This window comes from Durio zibethinus, chromosome 1 (assembly GCF_047325235.1).
Source record: "Durio zibethinus cultivar Kanyao isolate XHJ-2024 chromosome 1, ASM4732523v1, whole genome shotgun sequence".
In the NCBI taxonomy this organism is placed as follows: domain Eukaryota; kingdom Viridiplantae; phylum Streptophyta; class Magnoliopsida; order Malvales; family Malvaceae; genus Durio; species Durio zibethinus.
The window spans coordinates 6,598,231-6,617,126 of NC_143162.1; the positions used below are offsets into that span (position 1 = coordinate 6,598,231).

Below are 18,896 nucleotides of genomic sequence, written 5' to 3' on the forward strand. Positions count from 1 at the left end.
AGCTACATGGTCCTCTCATTTTCAAGATTTGATGATCATATCATTCACATATACCTCAATCTCTTTGTGTATCATATAATGAAAGAGTGTCACCATGGCCCTCAGATAAGTTGCCCCAGTATTTTTTAGTCTAAAGGGCATGACCTTATAACAAAAGGTTCCCCACATAGTTACGAATGTGATTTTTCCATATTATTCTGAGTCATTTTTATTTAATTATAGCTGAAGAATCCATCCATAAAAGAGAACACCGTATGTCAGGCTGTATTATCCATCAATGTATCAATATGAGGTAGAAAAAAATTACTTTTCAGGCTAGCTCTATTCAAATTGCAGTAATCCACACACATTTGTACTTTTTCATCTTTCTTAAGGATACGTACTATATTAGCCACCCATTTAGAATACTTGGCCACTTGCAAAAAGCCTGCATCAAATTATTTTTTTGATCTTTTTTTTAATTTTCAACAATATATCTGGTTTCATTCTTTTTAACTTTTGTTGGATCAACTTACATTTAGGCTTCAAGCGTAGCTTATGTTTTATAATTTCAGTGCTGAGTCCAAGCATATCTTGGTAGAACCAAGTAAATACATCTATAAATTCCTGAAGTAGATCCTTTAATCATTGTCTATCAATTACTATGAGTAAGGTACCAACCTTGACTTTTTTTTTTTTTATTTTTGGTATCACCTAGATTGATCATGTCAGTAGCTTCCTAATGAGGCTTGATAGATTTATTCTCCTGCTTAATTAATCTCATTAAATCTGGAGGCAAAGTGTATTTTTCAAAATCCTCTTTAGTTTCGAGTTCATTAGTATTAATTGAGTTTTCCAAATTAAATCTTTGATCATTGTCATGATTACCTTTATATTCATTTGAGGACCTGAAATTAAATGAAATAGGAGATATTGGTAAGATTCTTTGATGAAAAACTGGATTGAATAGAAGAAATGGATAACATGCATGCTCCTATCTTTATTGAAATGATGAAAAATTAAAAGGCCTAAACATAAGAGATCATTCCAATGTTTTGGGCATAAACAATTAGGAGTTATAGTTACATTAAGAAAAAAATAAAAAATAGCAAGCATCTGAATGACACTTTAATTTTTTAGCTCATAGCGTGGTGGGTATGGGTAAACTAACATTTCATCCTTTCGGCTATCCTCGCCTATCACATTGATGGACAATTCAGTGAAATCTTATTCTCATCCTAATTCTTCTCTAGTATTCTCCTTAGCTTTCGGGTACATGTATCCTTCAAGAGTAAATGTTTCATTCAGATGGGGATCAACCATTGGCCTATTTCTTACCTTCCTATTATTGTCTTACATTTCTTCCATTTCATAACCTAGACCTAACCTTTTGATGTTATCTTCAATCTTTGGTGGTTCTTTTATCCCCGATAGATTTTTACCTAAATTGACTCTAATATTCCAACCCTTATTGATCATCTAATTGATCAAAATTTTACTGAACTTAAGTCTTCCACCTACTGCATTGATGGTTCAAAATATCAATATAAGCATTTCAATGACTCTTTTACAGCTTTTACATATGGGGCATTTATAGGCTGAGTTACTAGTAAATCATTTTTCTCAGTCACAATCACCAATTAGCTTTTCACATTAAATTTGATCTTTTGATGTAATAAGAAAAGAACAGCACCTACCATGTGAATCTATGGTCTTCTCAATAACCAATTGTAAGATGGAGAGATATCCATAACCTAAAACTTTATGTTGAAAACACAGGGCCCAATCTGTTTGGGTAACTCAATATCCCCCAATACTTCACATCTGGTTCCATTAAATGTTCAAACAACCATATGACTACTTTAGATGTGGGAATCATATGGTAGTTTAGTCTGAGTAAATAAGCGCATGACATTAATAGTCGATCCATTATCAATAAAGACTTTGGCTATTATGTGGATTTTGCATTTAATAGTGATATGCAAAGCTTTGGTACTTTTTTTACTCTTGAGCAAAATCTCATCATTATTGAAAGACATGTGATGTGGTACCACTAAGTTTCCTATTAAATAGTTCACATATTTTACAAACACATTATGTGCTATATAAACCTGATTTAATACCTTCAATAGGGCATTGTGATGTAGTTTTGGGTTCAATAGAAGTGATAGCAAAGAGATTCGATCTAGTATCTTGTTCAATTACTCCACCATAGAGTATTTATTATGCTTCACCAACTTTAAAAACTCATATGCCTCTTTTTTTAGCATAAACTTTGAAATGTCTATCTCTAGAATTGATTCTAACTCAGTCTATTTTTTCATCACCTTCATTGCTTTCTCTAAGGTTTTCAAAGTATAACATCTTCCACTTTTGGTCATGCCACTTACACCTGTTATATTCATAGTCTCAGATTTTAGCATAACTTTTTCTTACCCTTGAACTATTATCTTACAATCATATTGTCATGGTACAACCTTTTTATCTTTGTAAAAGAATGAGTTTTAGACTTTGAAGATTACTGATTTGGAAACAAACTTATTTTTAACTAATTTTGACTTCTCATTGTAACGGATGGTGATAGGCTTTGGTACCTATTTATCTGTCATGGCCATTTTAGTATTCTTTAAGGCCTCTAACTCCTTATACAACTTTATTTGATAGGAATCCATTAATTTTTATGCCTTGTCATGAAGCTGCCAATATATCTCAATAGAATGTCATGAAGCCTTACTATGATACTTGCATCTTTGGTTCGAGACACATCTCCCATGATAGGTGTATAGGGCCACTAGTTGTATCAATCCGACCTTGTTAAAGCATCATATAATTGCTCAAATGATATGTTAATCTCTTTTACTCTTTTTTTTATATGCCTTTTTATCTTCATTTAAGGTATAACTGCATGATTAGGTAGGGGATTCTCGCTGATATTGGGTGCTAAATTTTCACTAGTATCGAAGCTTATCAATCTTTTTTTAATTAGATTTTACACTATGCTTCAAAGAAATGTAATAGTCGGTAGAATGGATAGCCACCCCATAATGGTAGTCACAATGGGCAGTGAAATCATATCATTTAGGATAAAAAGGTTTAAGATATTTCATAGGCATAGGAGCAATCAAGTATTTTTGTAGAGCTCTTGTTACAGTTCAGTGTAGTTTATAGGAATAAGATCAAATATAGGTCTTTTCTAGATTCGTGATTCTCGCACACCACTTGTTAGGTTGGCTGGGTGAGCAGAGAGCCTCATTATGGTTGGATAAAAAGGTTGTATAGTTGATTGGTAAGGTGTAGCACAAGCATGACTTACAGTATGGTAATATGTGGGGTAAGTTGGTCGAGGGTAATTGCTGAATTACTGTCCTTTAAAATTTATAACTTAAGCCTCGCTTTCATTCTTTTTGGAAACTCTTTAAATGGCAGAAGACTCACTTCCTTCAAGTTTGCCATTTTTAATGGTATTTTTTATTATCTCTCTCAAAATCACTATATCAGTAAAATTTTTAGTCGTGTTCTTTATCATCTTCTTATAGTATAGAGACTTTAGAGTGTTTATAAATAATACTATTATTTTTTTTTTATTAGTGATAGTTGTATTTGAACAGTGACATCTCATCACCTTTGAGCATATTCTTTAAAAGACTTAGATGCTTTCTTTTCCATTCCTTACAACGAAAAGTGATCAAGAGTCATATCAATGATGTGGTGATTTGATTAATAAAAGATCAAGTCAAATCCATTCACGATCTTATACGAGTCCTATCCAACTGAACATATCACCTTACAGTAGACCTGATTAAGTTGTCCTAGAAAGCATGCATAAACAACTTTTCATTGCTATCATGTGTTACCATCTTACAATAGTACATTGTGACATGTGTAATTTGACACTTAGTACCATCATACTTTTTAAATTTTGGTACTTTGAATTTAAGTGGTATCATCACGTTTAGCACCAAACAAAGTCCCACAACATTCATGGATTCATAAAAATCAATGCCTTCTATAGCCTATAATTTTTCATCAATCATGCTCATGGCTTAATTAATCTTAAAATCTTTTGAGGGAACAACTATTTATAACTTCACTTTTTCTTTAGTCTCATCCAGATTGAGGATTTGGATTGGCTCAATAGCCTTTTTAGTGAAGATAAGATTAGTGTAACTCTGAGTATTCCCTTGATTGGGTACATAAGGCATTCCAAGGTAACTATAATTTAGGAACGTGTTTTGTTGTGGCTGAAAGTTTAAAGTAGTTTGGGTTTGATGTGAATCGAAACCTAAAATATACAATGATTTAGTAACTTTATGTGAGATATCTTTTTCTACTACTTTTTCTTTTTTTTATCTTTTCTAGAGTTTCATAGATCTTACTAAGCTTTCCTTTAATTACCTTCTGAGCTTTTTCCAACCTTTTAAAATAATTTGTATTATCTTGCTCTATCTTTTTAGCTCTAGTCTAGGTGTTATACGATTGTTGAGCTATTTTGTACCTTAGTATCATAATTCAAAGTTAGTGATCATGATATGATAATGAATGTCTATGATGCAATGCACAAAAAAAGAAAAAAATATTTGCCCTTTTAAAGATTTTAACAAAAGTGAACTTTCATTTATTCTACAAAAGTCTGTTTTGCATTAAGCCTAATATTTTCGTTTCGTACAAACACCTAACTTACTTGTACTGATCCTTAGCTTTCTCAATGAAGTTCAGTAGTCACTGTCCATAATCTCTTGTTGGTATGACCAAAGCTTTCAATGTTTCAGCCCTTTCCGTTATTTCTCCTACCTTGATCATTGCCTTGCCTATTTGAGTTGTAAGATGCTTTACGTACCTTTGTCTTCCTAACTATTCTCTTTTACCAAACCATACCTGATAAGATAATTTTTTATGTTTTTCTGTGAGTGTCATGATATGATTTATCTGCTCATTCAACCTTTACTTTAGTGTTTGAATCTATTCTCTAAGCATTTCATTGTCTTACTGAGCTTTGACGTAATCATCTTCCATCTGGGCACATTCTTTTTTCAGTTTTTCATTTTCATAAGTCAAATTTGTATTATTTATTTCTTTGGCCTACACCTGTATATGCATTCTCTTATGTTCTTATTGCAACTCCATCAGCTCTTTAAGAGCATCATCCACTTCTCTGATAATCTTTTGAGTCTTGTTGCATTCTTTAAAAATCTTGTGGACTTGGACTTTTAATTTTTCTGCTTTGTCTTTTCACTATTCTTTTTCTTCCTGAAGCCTTAGAATTTCTTGTTTTAATTTCTCTTTCTCCATTTCATGTTCTTTCCTTGCAAGTTCTAACTTTAGAGGTATATTTTCCAACTTTTGATTTCTTGACTGGCAATAGTCATTAGATATAGGTGCAACCTCTTGGCTTATTTTGGCTTTCCAAATCAGATATCCCTAAATAGCTTTATCAGTAAATGGTTCAGGGTTCACCCTCTTAAGCTTCTTCTAGGCCTTGATTATGCTATCAATCCTTTGAAAAATTTTAAGCTCCCCATACAAACAATTGAATTGGCTAAGCTTGTATATCATAGGAATAAACTATTCATCTCTATATTGTCTCCTTACCATCAATGGTGCATAACCTATTGACCCTCATAAACCTAAAAGTGGAACCCGTATCTTATCTTCACATTGGTGCAACATAAGTTTCTGATTCATCCATGGTGTTAACCATTTCACTTGACTAACTGTGAACTTTGATAGTAGACATTTTCATTCTTTTCAGGTTTTAGCTTCTAGCCATTCACTCTCACAGAATTCCTTAAATGGATTTTGATTGCCAAAATAGTTAAACATCCACTTAAATAAGCTTTTTAAAGTTGTTGAGCCTCTACTTAGAAGAGCCTCTTAAATTTTTTTTTAAAATTATTAAACCTCCATTTAAAAGAACTTTTAGATTTTCAAAAGTCGTTAACCTCTACTTATAGGAGCCTTTTTAAATTTTTCAAAAATCGTTAAGCCTCTACTTAGAGAAGCCTTTTAAATTCTCAAAAAAAAAAAAAACATTGTGCTCAATGTTTCGTCTTTTCAAACAAAAAGGTTGTCTGTTTGTCTTTACCTTATTCTTGATTCTAAAAAATATGCAAAAAGGAGTGGGCAACTGTAAACACTCATTTTGTCCAATTTTAACTTAAATGTAATTTTGCTTATTATTATTATTATTATTATTATTATTATTATTAGTTCTTCTTTCTTTCTTATATGTTTGCCCAAAAATCTTAGTGTATTAAATGCACCCACCTCCAGGTTTAATATACTGGCCATTACCAACCGCACTGATAGCGACTGGTAGCCACCTTGATAACTGACCTAATTTTAGGCAACCAAATTTCAACAAAAATCTCAAATTTTTTTGGATTTTCATCTTTATTTGGCTCTATAAATAAAGTCACATGATGAACACACGAGGAACCTAGAAAACCCAAAGAAATGAGAAAACCTTGAAAAAATGAAACCCAAAAAAAAAAAAAAACATTGCCAAAAAAAAACTTTACAAGATCAAAAAAAATATTTCTGTCAAAACCCAGGAATGAATAGAAACCAAATAACACAAACACAAAAATACAGCCCTTGGTAGCGAGGATCTCAACATTAAAAATATAAAAAAATTTCATTTTGGTAAGTACTCCAAAGGTCAATCTAAGAGATTTGAGATTATTTTTCAAGAAAAAGAGGCCAAATCAAGGTAAATGAGGTCAAGAGGAATTTTTTAGATTTTTTTAGATTTTTTTGTCATAGACAACAATGGCCGGTGTCCAACGACAGCGGTAGCTAGCACAACGCTAACCTATCGGTTTCTAGGTAGCTTTGAATTTTTTAGTGAGATATTTTAGTTCTTATAGAGAAAAGCTCTTTCTTAAAAAAAGAAGAAGCGGAAATAAAATGAAATATTAAAAAAAAAGTTTGGATTTTTATAGCAAAAAAAAAAAAGGAAAACAATGTCGTTTCGCCAAAAGGATCCTCGCATAGGCCCGGGCTTGACTCGAGGTCCGTGCACTCAACCCGCCATCCGACTTCCTACTAACTTTGATCGATCCATTCTAAATCGGACTAAAACCGCCCCAAACCACTCCATAGCAAGTTGGACTGTCCGTTGATGACCACTGTTAACTCTGGTATTGACTCACCATTAATTGACAAAAAATTGGCATTTTCATTTTTTTCTTATTTTTTATCATTCATTATATTTTTATTTTTTATATTTTTTTAGTATTTCTAATTTACCATAAAATATGTTAAAATAAATATAATAATAAAAAGAAATAATAAATATAAAATTTATAATAATGCATGAATAAAATTAAATAATGAAAAATAAATAAAGTATGATAAAATGAAAATAAAATCACAAGTGGTGATTCTATTAAAAATATTTATACAAAAAAATTTTCTAAAAGTTTTTAAAAGCGTTGGAAATATTTTAAAATTTTTCAAATATAAAAATAATAACAATAAAATTCATTTCAAATAAATAGTAAGAATTAAATAAATACATAAAGAAAAATAATAACAACAAAAATAAAATCACAAATGGTGGCTCTTAAAAAAGTATTTTTTTCAAATTTTTGCCAAAATTGTTTGTAAGATTATTTCTTTTTTTCAATAAAAATTAATAAAATATAAAATACTCAAATTGTCAAGGTAAATAAAATTTTACAAGAATAAAATCATGAGTGGTGACTTTATCAAAATATTTTGAGAATTTAATCAATAAATTTTTAGTTATTCAATAATAAAATAAATATTAAATAAATATTACAAAGTAAATTAAAATTTTCGTCAATGATGAAATTAAGAGAAAATCACAAGTGGTGATTTTTTCTCTAAATTTTTAAAATCATATCATAAGTGTTTGTATAAGAAAATTATAATCTACTTTACTTTTAAAATATTAAAATAAGTTCGACGACGAAATATCTTTAATGAAATAAGTGATTTTTTTAATACACTTGAGGTGAAAATTTTTCTTTAAGTTATACTAAAAATGTTAAAAATAATTTAAAATTTTTTCAATATTCAAATAATAAAAATTTAAATAAAAAATAAAAATGATAAAATAATAAGTAAAAGACTATTTGAACGAGATTAATTTAAGATCATATAAAATTAATTATTACTATTTTTAGATAATGTTAGTGAGGATATTATAATTTTTCTCACGCGTAATCATGTTTTCGAATTCAATCTCGAATTCGTAAACCAAAAATAAGATTAATGATCAATTATACCTCAACAAAAAAAAATTATAATGATTACTGTTATTTTACGTGATTGAGTTTCCGAACGAAAACTTGATATGACAGTGATTAGAACTTTTGCCTATACATGTACTAAGTCATACCATTATTAATTAATAATAATGGGAAATTATAATAAATAAAAGAAAAACTTAAAATGACAATTTAAAATTATAATAAAGAAAAACATTCGTTTTCCTTATTTACTATTTGTCATCACGAGCATGTAATGTAAATTTTTTTTAATTATTTCACAAATAAATAAAATAATAAATTTTAATTAAAATTACTATTATAGTATTAAAATTTAATAAGCAAAATATATTTTTTGTACAAAATTGAATTTCGATTATTGACAATTTTATAACAAATTGGCAGAGTAGCTGAGTAGGTGATCGGTTAAGTTGGGCTAAGCCTCAATTTGGTTTATTGAAGTTCAATTATGAGCTGCAAAAGCATAAGGGGTTTTGTCAACTGTCTCAAACATCCAATCCATCAAGGCCCAAAGCCGTATTTATAGTAAACCGGTACTAGTAGGAAGGTAAGGTTTACTTCTTCCAAGTTTGTGAAAAGGCCAAATTCAAGAGTCCAAGAGCCCATAAAATAGCCCATTTGAAATTAAACCATTAAAAAAAGATATGGCGTCGCCCGGACTCGAACCGAAGACCTTCAGTGTGTTAGACTAACGTGAAAACCAACTACACCACGACACCTGTCAGCAAATCTGTACTTTTTTTTTAAAGTATGAATTTTATAATACAATTCAAATTGATTTCGCAATTTCAACTTTCTCTTCCACACTAACCATTGCCGCCTTCGAGAAATGCCTGCTGCAATTGAATGAAATAATTCGCAGTAATTGATTCACGAGGCCGCTCTTTCAAAGTCACTATCTAATATCATGACATAAGAGAAGCAAGCTTAAGGCTAGGATGAATTAGCTAACGAATTGACTAGGAGAATGATTCTTGAATAAGGTGAAACTTTTCCTATTGCCCACTCGGCACTCTCTTTAACCACTAGTCACTGATTAGCTGGGAATATTCTTGCTTCTTGCCAGCTATCTCTCCACCAGCTTAAACACCATAGACTGGCTGTGCAACTGTAGATGCATCTATTGACTCAAACCTGTATCTGAGTTAAAGGACTCTCCAGCAAAGCAGCCACTGCCGCAGGTCTTTTCTGTTCTGCTCTGTTATTTATAGTCACCCAGAGCTAGAAGGTTAGGATAGAGCGAGGGAGGGGTAGCTGCGCGATGCTCATTTGGAGGTGTATTCTCTTTTGTCAATTATGTGAAATATTATACTGATTATTGATTAAAATTCTAAAACCATGGGCATAATGCTGACTGACATGATTTGTTTACATATAGGTTTCTCCTCTTTTACTTAAATTCTTTATTCAGTTTTGTTTATTTCAACGAATAACATTCTATATGATCAAATGTAACGGTGGCCATAGAAGAGCTGGTATGTCTGGGGGATAATCTAGTGATCCTGGCCGCGTAGCGGACTGGCGGAAAAGGTACCAGTTGTGGTACTTTATGCTCATTTAGAAAAATACCTTACAAGCTATGCAAACTGAACGAAGGGTTCACCAAGTTCTTCACACCTCACCTTAGCACAACATCATAACATTAGTCAATTTAATTACCTCCTTTGATCCAGAGCACTAGCCAATAATTCCCATTCTAGAATGTCCAATTTTCCTCAAAAATATCTTACCATTACATGTTTTTAACATTGACCTTTCCGGGGCAGCAGATACAGTTTGCAAGCTATGAACGTTTTGCCTAGTTGCTACCTTCATAACAACAAAATAGAGAATTCTAACGCGAACGATCGGTTAAAGAGACCTTTCCCAAGCAGTACTGATTTTTTGCCTTGTTCACACTGAATGTGTTGGGAGTGCTTCGAAGACCCGAGATCAAAAACCACCAAATTGTAAAGCTAGACGAGGTCCGTCATGTCAGCTAAAACCCCGATTGACCATCAATCCCCACTATCAGGAGTATGATTGGTTTAGCCGCTTCTAACAGAAACACAATGGCACAACGCTCCGACTTGGTTGGTTGTTCAATCCTTCTAATGCCAATAATTGGCTGCTTTTTGGATTTATTAGCCACATTAATTCACGATTAAACAGATTTAGCGGATTCTGACAGAACCACAATGGCAAAACAGCGATTACACAGTAATTTGGAAGGAAACCTAGGAAATCAAAACTGAAAATCGAATATACAAAAGCTAAAAACTAACAACCCAATTAGATGCCCTCATGAAATTCTGAGACAAATTTCACTGAAGACTGAAATCAAAATACCTTCGAACAGTAGAAACTAAAAAATAAAACCTACAAAACATTAAACTACAAATAGCCAAACAAAAACCTACAACAAACTATTGCAAATGATTCACAAACCCAACCTATCAAACCCTTATAAAATAAACAATTAACCACCGAAACCATAAAGTGTCCTGCCCTGCCTCTTGAGAGCGTAGACAACATCCATGGCCGTAACAGTCTTACGCCTAGCGTGCTCCGTATAGGTAACTGCGTCACGTATCACATTTTCCAGAAAGATCTTGAGGACGCCGCGTGTCTCCTCGTAGATCAAGCCACTGATTCTCTTAACGCCACCTCTACGAGCCAACCTTCGAATCGCCGGCTTGGTAATGCCCTGAATGTTATCTCGAAGCACCTTCCTATGCCTCTTGGCTCCTCCCTTCCCCAATCCCTTGCCTCCCTTTCCACGGCCCGACATTTTCAGATCAAAGAGTTCTAAGATACAATGAAAAATCCAGACCTCTATATTTTTTCGCGTTTGGCTGCTTGAAAAGGTGGGGGATATGGAGGGAGTTTAAATAAGGAGGTTCGTGAGGTTGTGTTTGTCGTAGCTAGCATGGGAGAGGAGAATGTCTGCCGTTGGATTGGAAAGTTATCGACGGTAATGATTAGCGATCTGTGACTTTTTATTTAATTGGTTAGAGATTGAAATTCGAAAGGATGCAAGAGGGGCACCGTTAGATTAAGATGTTATCCAACGGTTAATGTATCGATCCGTGTCCTGTATTTTTGTGGTTTTGAACCGTCGATTAAGTTCTCATCTACGGCTCCCGATTCCCCAAGCTATCCTGTTATTGAACTGTGGTATGCTCAGATTTCTTAGGTGCAATATTTCCTCAAAATCTGAATTCCCGCCAAGATTTTTTTTTTCCTTCCTTTGTATTTGTAACGAACATAATTTAATTATTATTTTTTTCAATAAATAAAGAGTATGGAAAGAGACGATAGAATTTTGTTTAAATTTTTAAATCATTACATCAAGAAACTAAAGATTTAATTATTCATTTATACTACATATAATCTAGATTTTTTTATTAAATTTAATGTAACTAGTTACACAGCACCAATTCAATTATTGAATTTACATGAAAATTAAATTACTAACATCACCAAAAAATTATGAAAGTTATTAAAAACGTTACAAACATAATAAAACACACTATAAGGTTATCAAAAATATTATGAATGTTATATAAAATACTAAATATTGTATTAAAAAAAAAAAAGAAAACACTACTAAAGCGATAAAAACATTATAAAAGATTATAAAAATATAAAAAAAAAACTACAAATATTGTAAAAAAATTACAAATGTTATAAAAATGCAACAAGGTAATAAAATAAGGTAAGGCTACACTTGTGTCTCACCGGTGCTCCGATTCAATAAAATTAATTACCTTTTTATGCAGTTGCATTGTGATAATATAGTTTGATAATTAGGGATGTTAATTATATAAATACTTAATAAAAATTTTAATTTTTTATTCGAATGAAAATGAGATAAATATTTCATTGTGTAAATGAAAATAAAATAAATATAATTTTAAATTATGAGCATTGGTAATATAGATCATTCTCATACCCATACCTTACATATATATTTTTATATATTTAAAAAATAAATTTTTTATTAAATTATATAAATTACTATTTTACATTAATTAGAATTAATATACTTTTATTTAAAGATATATTAATATATATTTGTAAAAAAATTACATAAATATACAACATAAAAATTAAAAAAATAAAATTTAGTTTTTATATCAATTTTTTTTTTTTTTGCTTTTCATTTTTTTTGTCTTTTCCATTTTTCTTAAATAAAAAAGTAATTAAGATTCTTTTTTAGAACACACTCGAATGATATGCGATGTATAGTCTTGTTTCCTTTGGCTATCGCATGTCATTTTACGAGTTTTAATTTCTTTTCCTTTTTTTGTTTATTTATTTTTTTTATAATTTATTTAATAAATAATTTTTAAAATTAAAAAAATTATATATATTATATTTGAGACCCATTTAAATCCAATTTTTGTTTTTACCTTTTTCTTAACTTTGTTTGAATTTAAAATTTTAAAAAATATTTAGTAAAAAATATTTTAGATTTAATTTTTTCATAAAATCTAATTGATACTAAATATATGTCATATGTTTTTTTTTTTTCCTTTTTTCCTTACTATAATTGGCTAAATTTATTATAATACCTCTCTTATCATAACTATGAAAATACTCATCATATTATATTTGGCTAAAAATACTATAATACATTCTGGCCATAATTATAAAAGAAAAAAAAAAAAAAAACCCTTTTGATTACTTTATATGATACCTCTCCTATCATATTTATGAAAATATTCTTCATATTATAATTTGCTAACATTACAATAATGCCATCTAATCATAATTATGAAATGCCCTCTTACTATAATTATAAAAATACCCCTCATATTATAATTGGTTAAAATTATTATAATACCTTCTAACTATATTACAAAAACTATATTTTTGATTGTTCATATAATGCCTCTCCTACTATAATTATGAAAGTACCTCTCACATTATAATTGATCATAATTACTATAGTATTATCTAAGCATAATTGCAAAAATATCCTTTTAATTGCTTTATAATTACACATTAAATTTTAATATCATACAATAATATAAAATTAATTTCCTTAGAAATAATCCTAATACTATTTTAATTACTTGACAATTGAATTATGAATCTAAATTGACTACAATATCTCTTTTTAGAATTAACAAAAAATACTATAATATTTCTCTTAACATATTTACTAAAATAATTTTTATCATAATTGGCCAAATTTAATATAATACTTCTACAACCATAATTATGTAAATATCCTGTTACCATTATTTGTCAAAATTATTATAAAGACCTTTATACCATAATTATGAAAATACCCCTTATATTATAATTTACCAAAATTATTATAATAATCTCTTACCGTAATTATAAAATATTTTTTTATTGCTTCATAATTATGTATTAAAATTTAACGTACATACAATTATAAGAAAGTGAACTCCTTAAAAATAATGATAATGCCTTTCTAATTGTTTAACATTTGAATAACACACATCTAAATCAATTGTAATACCCTTCATTCTATAATTAACTAATATTACTATAACACCTATCTTAACATACTTACTTAGGGATTATGTTTAGAGGATATTATAGTAATTTTGCATTCAAATAAAATTATTCATCTAAGGGGGCATTTGATTTGTGAAATCATAGATTCTAGAAAAAAGTATGATCTCCAAGAAAATGCAACACTTGACGTTTTCTTCCATTTTTAGAGCATCTCATTTTCAGATTCACTCGTTTGGTTGAAGGAAATCTACATATATTAAATCTTAAATAATTATTATAATGTTCTTGGAATAATAAATATTGAAGGCATTATTGAAGGCGTTTTTTAACCAAAAACACCTTCAATAACTCAATTAAATTTTTTTTTGGATTATTCAAGATTTTTTTTTTATAAAAAACATCTTGAATAATCACGTCATAAAATTTTATGAGGGAAATATTGAAGGTGTTTTTGGTTAGAGATGCCTTTAATAACCCAATTAAAATTTTTTTCAGTATTATTCAAAATATTTTTTTATCAAAAAATACCTTGAGTAATCATATCATAAAAATTTATGAGAAGATTATTGAAGGCATTTTTTGTCAGAAACGCCTTTAATAACCCCATTAATTTTTTATTATTATTAAAGGTGCTTTTATCCAAAAATACCTTAAGTAATTACCTCATAAAATTTTACGAGGGAATTATTGAAACAGTTTTTAGTCAAAAATGCTTTCAATAAACCCATTAAAAATTTATTTTTTGACTATTCAATACGTTTTTTACAAAAAATACCTTGAGTAATTATGTTATAAAAATTTATGAGAGGATTATTAAATGTATTTTTTGCTAGAAATGCCTTCAATATCTCCATTAAAATTTTTTTCAAAATTATTAAAGGCATTTTTATCCAAAAATACCTTAAGTAATCACATTATAAAAATTTTATGATGGGATTTTGAAGGGATTTTTTGCCAGAAACGCCTTTAATAACCTAATTAAAATTTTTTTGGATTATTCTTTGCATTTTTGGTAAAAAACACATTGAGTAATCACGATATAAAATTTTATGAGGAGATTATTGAATGTGTTTTTGGTCAGAAATGTCTTCAATAATCCTATTAAATTTTTTTAAAAATTATTCAAGGCGTTTTTGTCTAAAAATGCATTAAGTAATCACCTTATAAAAATTTATGAATGGATTATTTAAAGTTTTTTTAGTCAAAAACGCATTCAATAACCCCATTAAATTTTTTTTTCAAGATTATTCAATGCGTTTTTTACGAAAAATACTTTGAGTAATCATGTCATAAAAAATTTATGATGGGATTATTGAAGGCGTTTCGCTGAGAAACACCTTTAATAACCACATTAAAAATCTATTTCATTTTCAAACATATTTTTTAAAATAGTAACGACGATTTTATTCATGTCAATTTTGAAAATAACGTCACTTTCCCTTTGAAATCCTAGAATATCACAAGGAGATGTGAGTTTTTTATTCCGAGACTTTGAGTACTGTTGAAAATATGTCAGATTTTTTTGAAATCAAATGATCTTAAATTAAAATATTGAAATCAAATATCTAATAGTAAGATTTCAAAAAAAAAAATGTAGATTCCCTCGAATCAAATGCCTCATAAAGGTAATTATACTTCTATTGTATTATAATAATTTGGGTAAATTATAATATGAAAGGTATTTTGTAATTATGATAGAAAATGCATCATATAAAACAATCAAAAGGGGTTTTTTTAACGATTATGACTAAAGCGTATTATAGTAATTTTAGCCAATATAAAATTAGGAGTATTTTTGTAATTATGAAAAAAAATTATAATAATTTTAACCAATTATGGTAAGAAGAAAAAGAAAAAAAAAAACACAAAACATACAATTGGTATTAAATGCGTCTTCCAAAAAAAATTAAATCTAAAAATTTTTTTATTAAATGTTTTTAAAAAAATTAAATATTAAAAAAAGTTAAAAAAAGGTCAAAAGCAAAAAAAAAAAAAAAATTGATATAAAAGGGTCTCAAATATTTAAAAAAAAAACTTGAAAAAAATATAATTTTATAATTTTTAAAAGTATTTATTAAATAATTTTTTAAAAAATTAAATAAAAAAAGTAAATCTCAAAAAATGACTTGCGATAATAAAAGGAAACGGAATTGTAAACTACACATCATTTAAGTATGTTAAAAAAAAAATCTTAATTACTTTTTTTATTTAAAAAAATGGAAAAAAGATAAAAAAAAAAAAAGCAAAAGAAAAAATTTGGTATAAGTGAGTCCCATATATAAAAACACAATCTTTACAAATATATATTTTTATAATTTTAAAAAATTTATTAATGTTTTCAAAAGAAAAAGTGAAAAAAAAAGAAAAAAAAGAAAAATGTATAAAAAAAACAAAAAGGCAAAAAAAATCAAGGGCTGACACGTGGTACCTTAATGGATAAGCACTGTTCATTCATATATTACCAAAATTAATGTAATGGATATTACAAAATATTATCAATAAGACTAAAAAGGTTATAAACAAATGTTACATCAGTGCAACTTGCTATTTTGTTTACAAGTACTCAAAAAAATTTTCAATAATCAATTAGTTTTTTTAAAAAATAATTACAATTTTTAATATTAAGAACTTCTTATGCAATTTCATAATCAACTTTTTTAAAAAAATTGTTTGATGTTTTTCAGTCAAATTCGCATTTTTGTAATAATAAAGAGTTTTTATTTGTACCTTTCTTTTTTTTTAAATTAAAAAAAAATTATTTTTAAGTAAAATTATTTAGTTACACTTTTTTAAATTTTTTTTCACTTTTAAAATTTTGAATTTGTAAATATAAAAACTTTTAATAATTTAAGAATTTACCTATTAAAAAGCTTTTAAAAGTTTTTATCGCAAATTGTTGAAATAAAAAATAGAAATCTAAAGACCCACAGGTTATAATTGGTTGCTCTTTATATAAAAACTATAATTTTTGTCTATCAATTTCTGAATAAATTTATGATTATTTGAAATAAATTGTGTTTTTTTTTTAATGTTTTAAAATATTTTAGGATATGGAATTTTTTTTTCTCAATTGAATTATGGGTTTTATTGGAATGTTAAAAAATTAAATAAATATTTCTAAGATCGGGATGACATTCATTAGATGAGTTTTGTTAAAATTTTTAAATTTTTAAATTTTGAAATCTAAATGTAATTGTTTTTTTGAATTTATCTAATGTGACAATCTAACAAATTATAAAATTTATTGAATATACATATTTAATAAATTATATAATTTATCAAATTTTTATATTTAATAATTTGTATAATTTATTAAATATAAATATTCGATAAATTATAAAGTTTACAAAACAAACGTATCGAAGTACTTTTAAAACTAAAATTAGGGTGCAGATAGACTCTAACCATGGTTAAAATCAAAGGTCAATTGGAACATTTTCTGACCGTATCATTATCATGGTTGGTCACCAAGCGGGGCCTTACAGTTAATCAATAACTTCCCCTGCCTTTGAGCTTTTGTTAATAAACGCCTGAGGCAGTGGCCATAGTATTTAGTAATATATCCATAGGAAATGGGCCGGAAACCAAAGGAAATTAGACAGGAGCAAAATATGGGGTCCAGTCCGGTTCCCCGAAATGAAAATGGCGGGAAGAGAAGCTAATCGCTAGGGCACCCACCGGTTACCTGTGTGTCCTTGAGGTAGACGCACAACTCCTTGTTTTTATTATTATTATTTTTTAATTTGGTTTTTGGTGTCATAGTTCACAATCAATTCAGTTCAGCTTTAAAATTTTTGCAGTTTAAAACGGGTTGGCAGACATGGATTTTAACGAGCCAGAGGAAGAGGAATTCGGGTTCTCGAGAAACTATTTCCTGGCAAAAGAACTGGTTAGTTCTGGAAAAAAATCTGCCAGAAAACTCTCTGACATCAACGTAGTCGACGAACAAGTAGTTGCCTCAAAATTCCCATTAACTCAATCTCCTCATCTAGAGCTTTTATTTTTTTATTGGTTATTTTGGCATTGCAGGAACTCAGAGCAGCTTCAGCTAATATTGAACCAAAGCATCAGAAAGACATTGCAGCTTTAATAAACAGTTACAAAAGTTTATACCCAAAATGGGTTTTTGAGCTAAGATAGTTTAAAGTCTTCTTTTTTGTTTTGTTTTCTATTCCAAGATGTTACCTTGACATTGAGTATTGGCTTAATCTTCCACTTCTTATTCTGTTTTTGGGTTATCTCCAGGTGTGGCTTTGGCCTTCTAATGTATGGGTTTGGATAAAAAAAAGCGTTGATTGAAGATTTTGCTTTAACAGCTTTGGCAGAGTATTCTGTTGTTGTAATCAATGGCTACCTTCAATCAATTAATATAAAACAGGTGCAATTTTCTTTAGATAATATCTCAAGGCTGCTTTATTAGTTTAATAGCTGTTATACTTCTGATGTTCAAATGTTTTTTCTTTTATGAAGGTTTATGGAGCTCTCATTTATTTTTTCTATTAATAACTCCAAATATTTTAAATGTAGGTTGTAATACGGTTGGCTGAGATTCTATGGGAACAATTGAAGTCAAAACGAAGGATTCCATTTGCGAACTTGGCTAAGGTTCAACAGCCATTTAGTTCTCGATCTATAGATGATCTTTTAGCATTTTTAGACGGACCAGAGATGGAGGAGAATGATAGTTTCATATGCATTGTCGTTCATAATAATGATGGATCTGGGTTAAGAGATCATGAAACCCAACAATATCATGCACAACTTGCTTCTTGCTCTCATATACGTGTTGTTGCCTCTATTAACCACGTGAATGCACCTCTTTGTAAATAAACTCTTGTTTCTATAGTCAATCAATAGATGGGCTAGCTAGCTCACTTATCTATTTTAAGTGTTGACATCTATTTTATTAATAATCTTGATAGTTTAGGTGGTCAAGGATAAAAAATGGAAAATATCTTAGAGTTTCAATTTCTCATTGCACTTTTGTCTTTAAATATAATTTTGGCCAAATTTGTTTCTGATTATGCTGGCTTTTTTTTGGATGCTACAAAGAATATGGTAATGTTTTATGTGCTTTTTCATAGCAATAATTTGTATGCTTTAATGGGAGAAAGAAAATCAGATAGGGTGGCAGCAACATTTTATTATATGACTTTCAAATAGTGAATATGTTTCACTCTAGTCTTG

The 18,896-nt window shown here is 28.9% G+C and overlaps 1 protein-coding gene, 1 long non-coding RNA gene and 1 other non-coding gene across 3 annotated transcripts; 1 reads left to right on the forward strand and 2 right to left on the reverse strand.

The window, feature by feature from the left end:
- Nucleotides 1-8,879: 8,879 nt before the first annotated feature.
- TRNAV-AAC (transfer RNA valine (anticodon AAC)) lies at nucleotides 8,880-8,953 on the reverse strand. The gene has a single exon. It is a non-coding gene; the product is annotated as a tRNA-Val (tRNA).
- Nucleotides 8,954-10,370: 1,417 nt separating this feature from the next.
- Nucleotides 10,371-11,082, reverse strand: LOC111311929 (histone H4). Its single transcript, XM_089761485.1, has one exon. The coding sequence runs from the start codon at nucleotides 11,002-11,004 to the stop codon at nucleotides 10,693-10,695; it is 312 nt and encodes a 103-aa protein (XP_089617611.1). The 5' UTR covers nucleotides 11,005-11,082; the 3' UTR covers nucleotides 10,371-10,692.
- A 6,163-nt stretch (nucleotides 11,083-17,245) lies between these two features.
- On the forward strand, nucleotides 17,246-18,701 carry LOC111311072 (uncharacterized). The gene is made up of 5 exons (XR_016341916.1): nucleotides 17,246-17,409; nucleotides 17,510-17,658; nucleotides 17,739-17,805; nucleotides 17,955-18,087; nucleotides 18,237-18,701. It is a non-coding gene; the product is annotated as an uncharacterized LOC111311072 (long non-coding RNA).
- Nucleotides 18,702-18,896: the final 195 nt, after the last annotated feature.

Excerpts from the sequence above, each read along its gene's own strand:
- LOC111311929 (XM_089761485.1), bottom strand. The coding sequence starts at position 11,004 with ATGTCGGGCCGTGGAAAGGGAGGCAAGGGATTGGGGAAGGGAGGAGCC.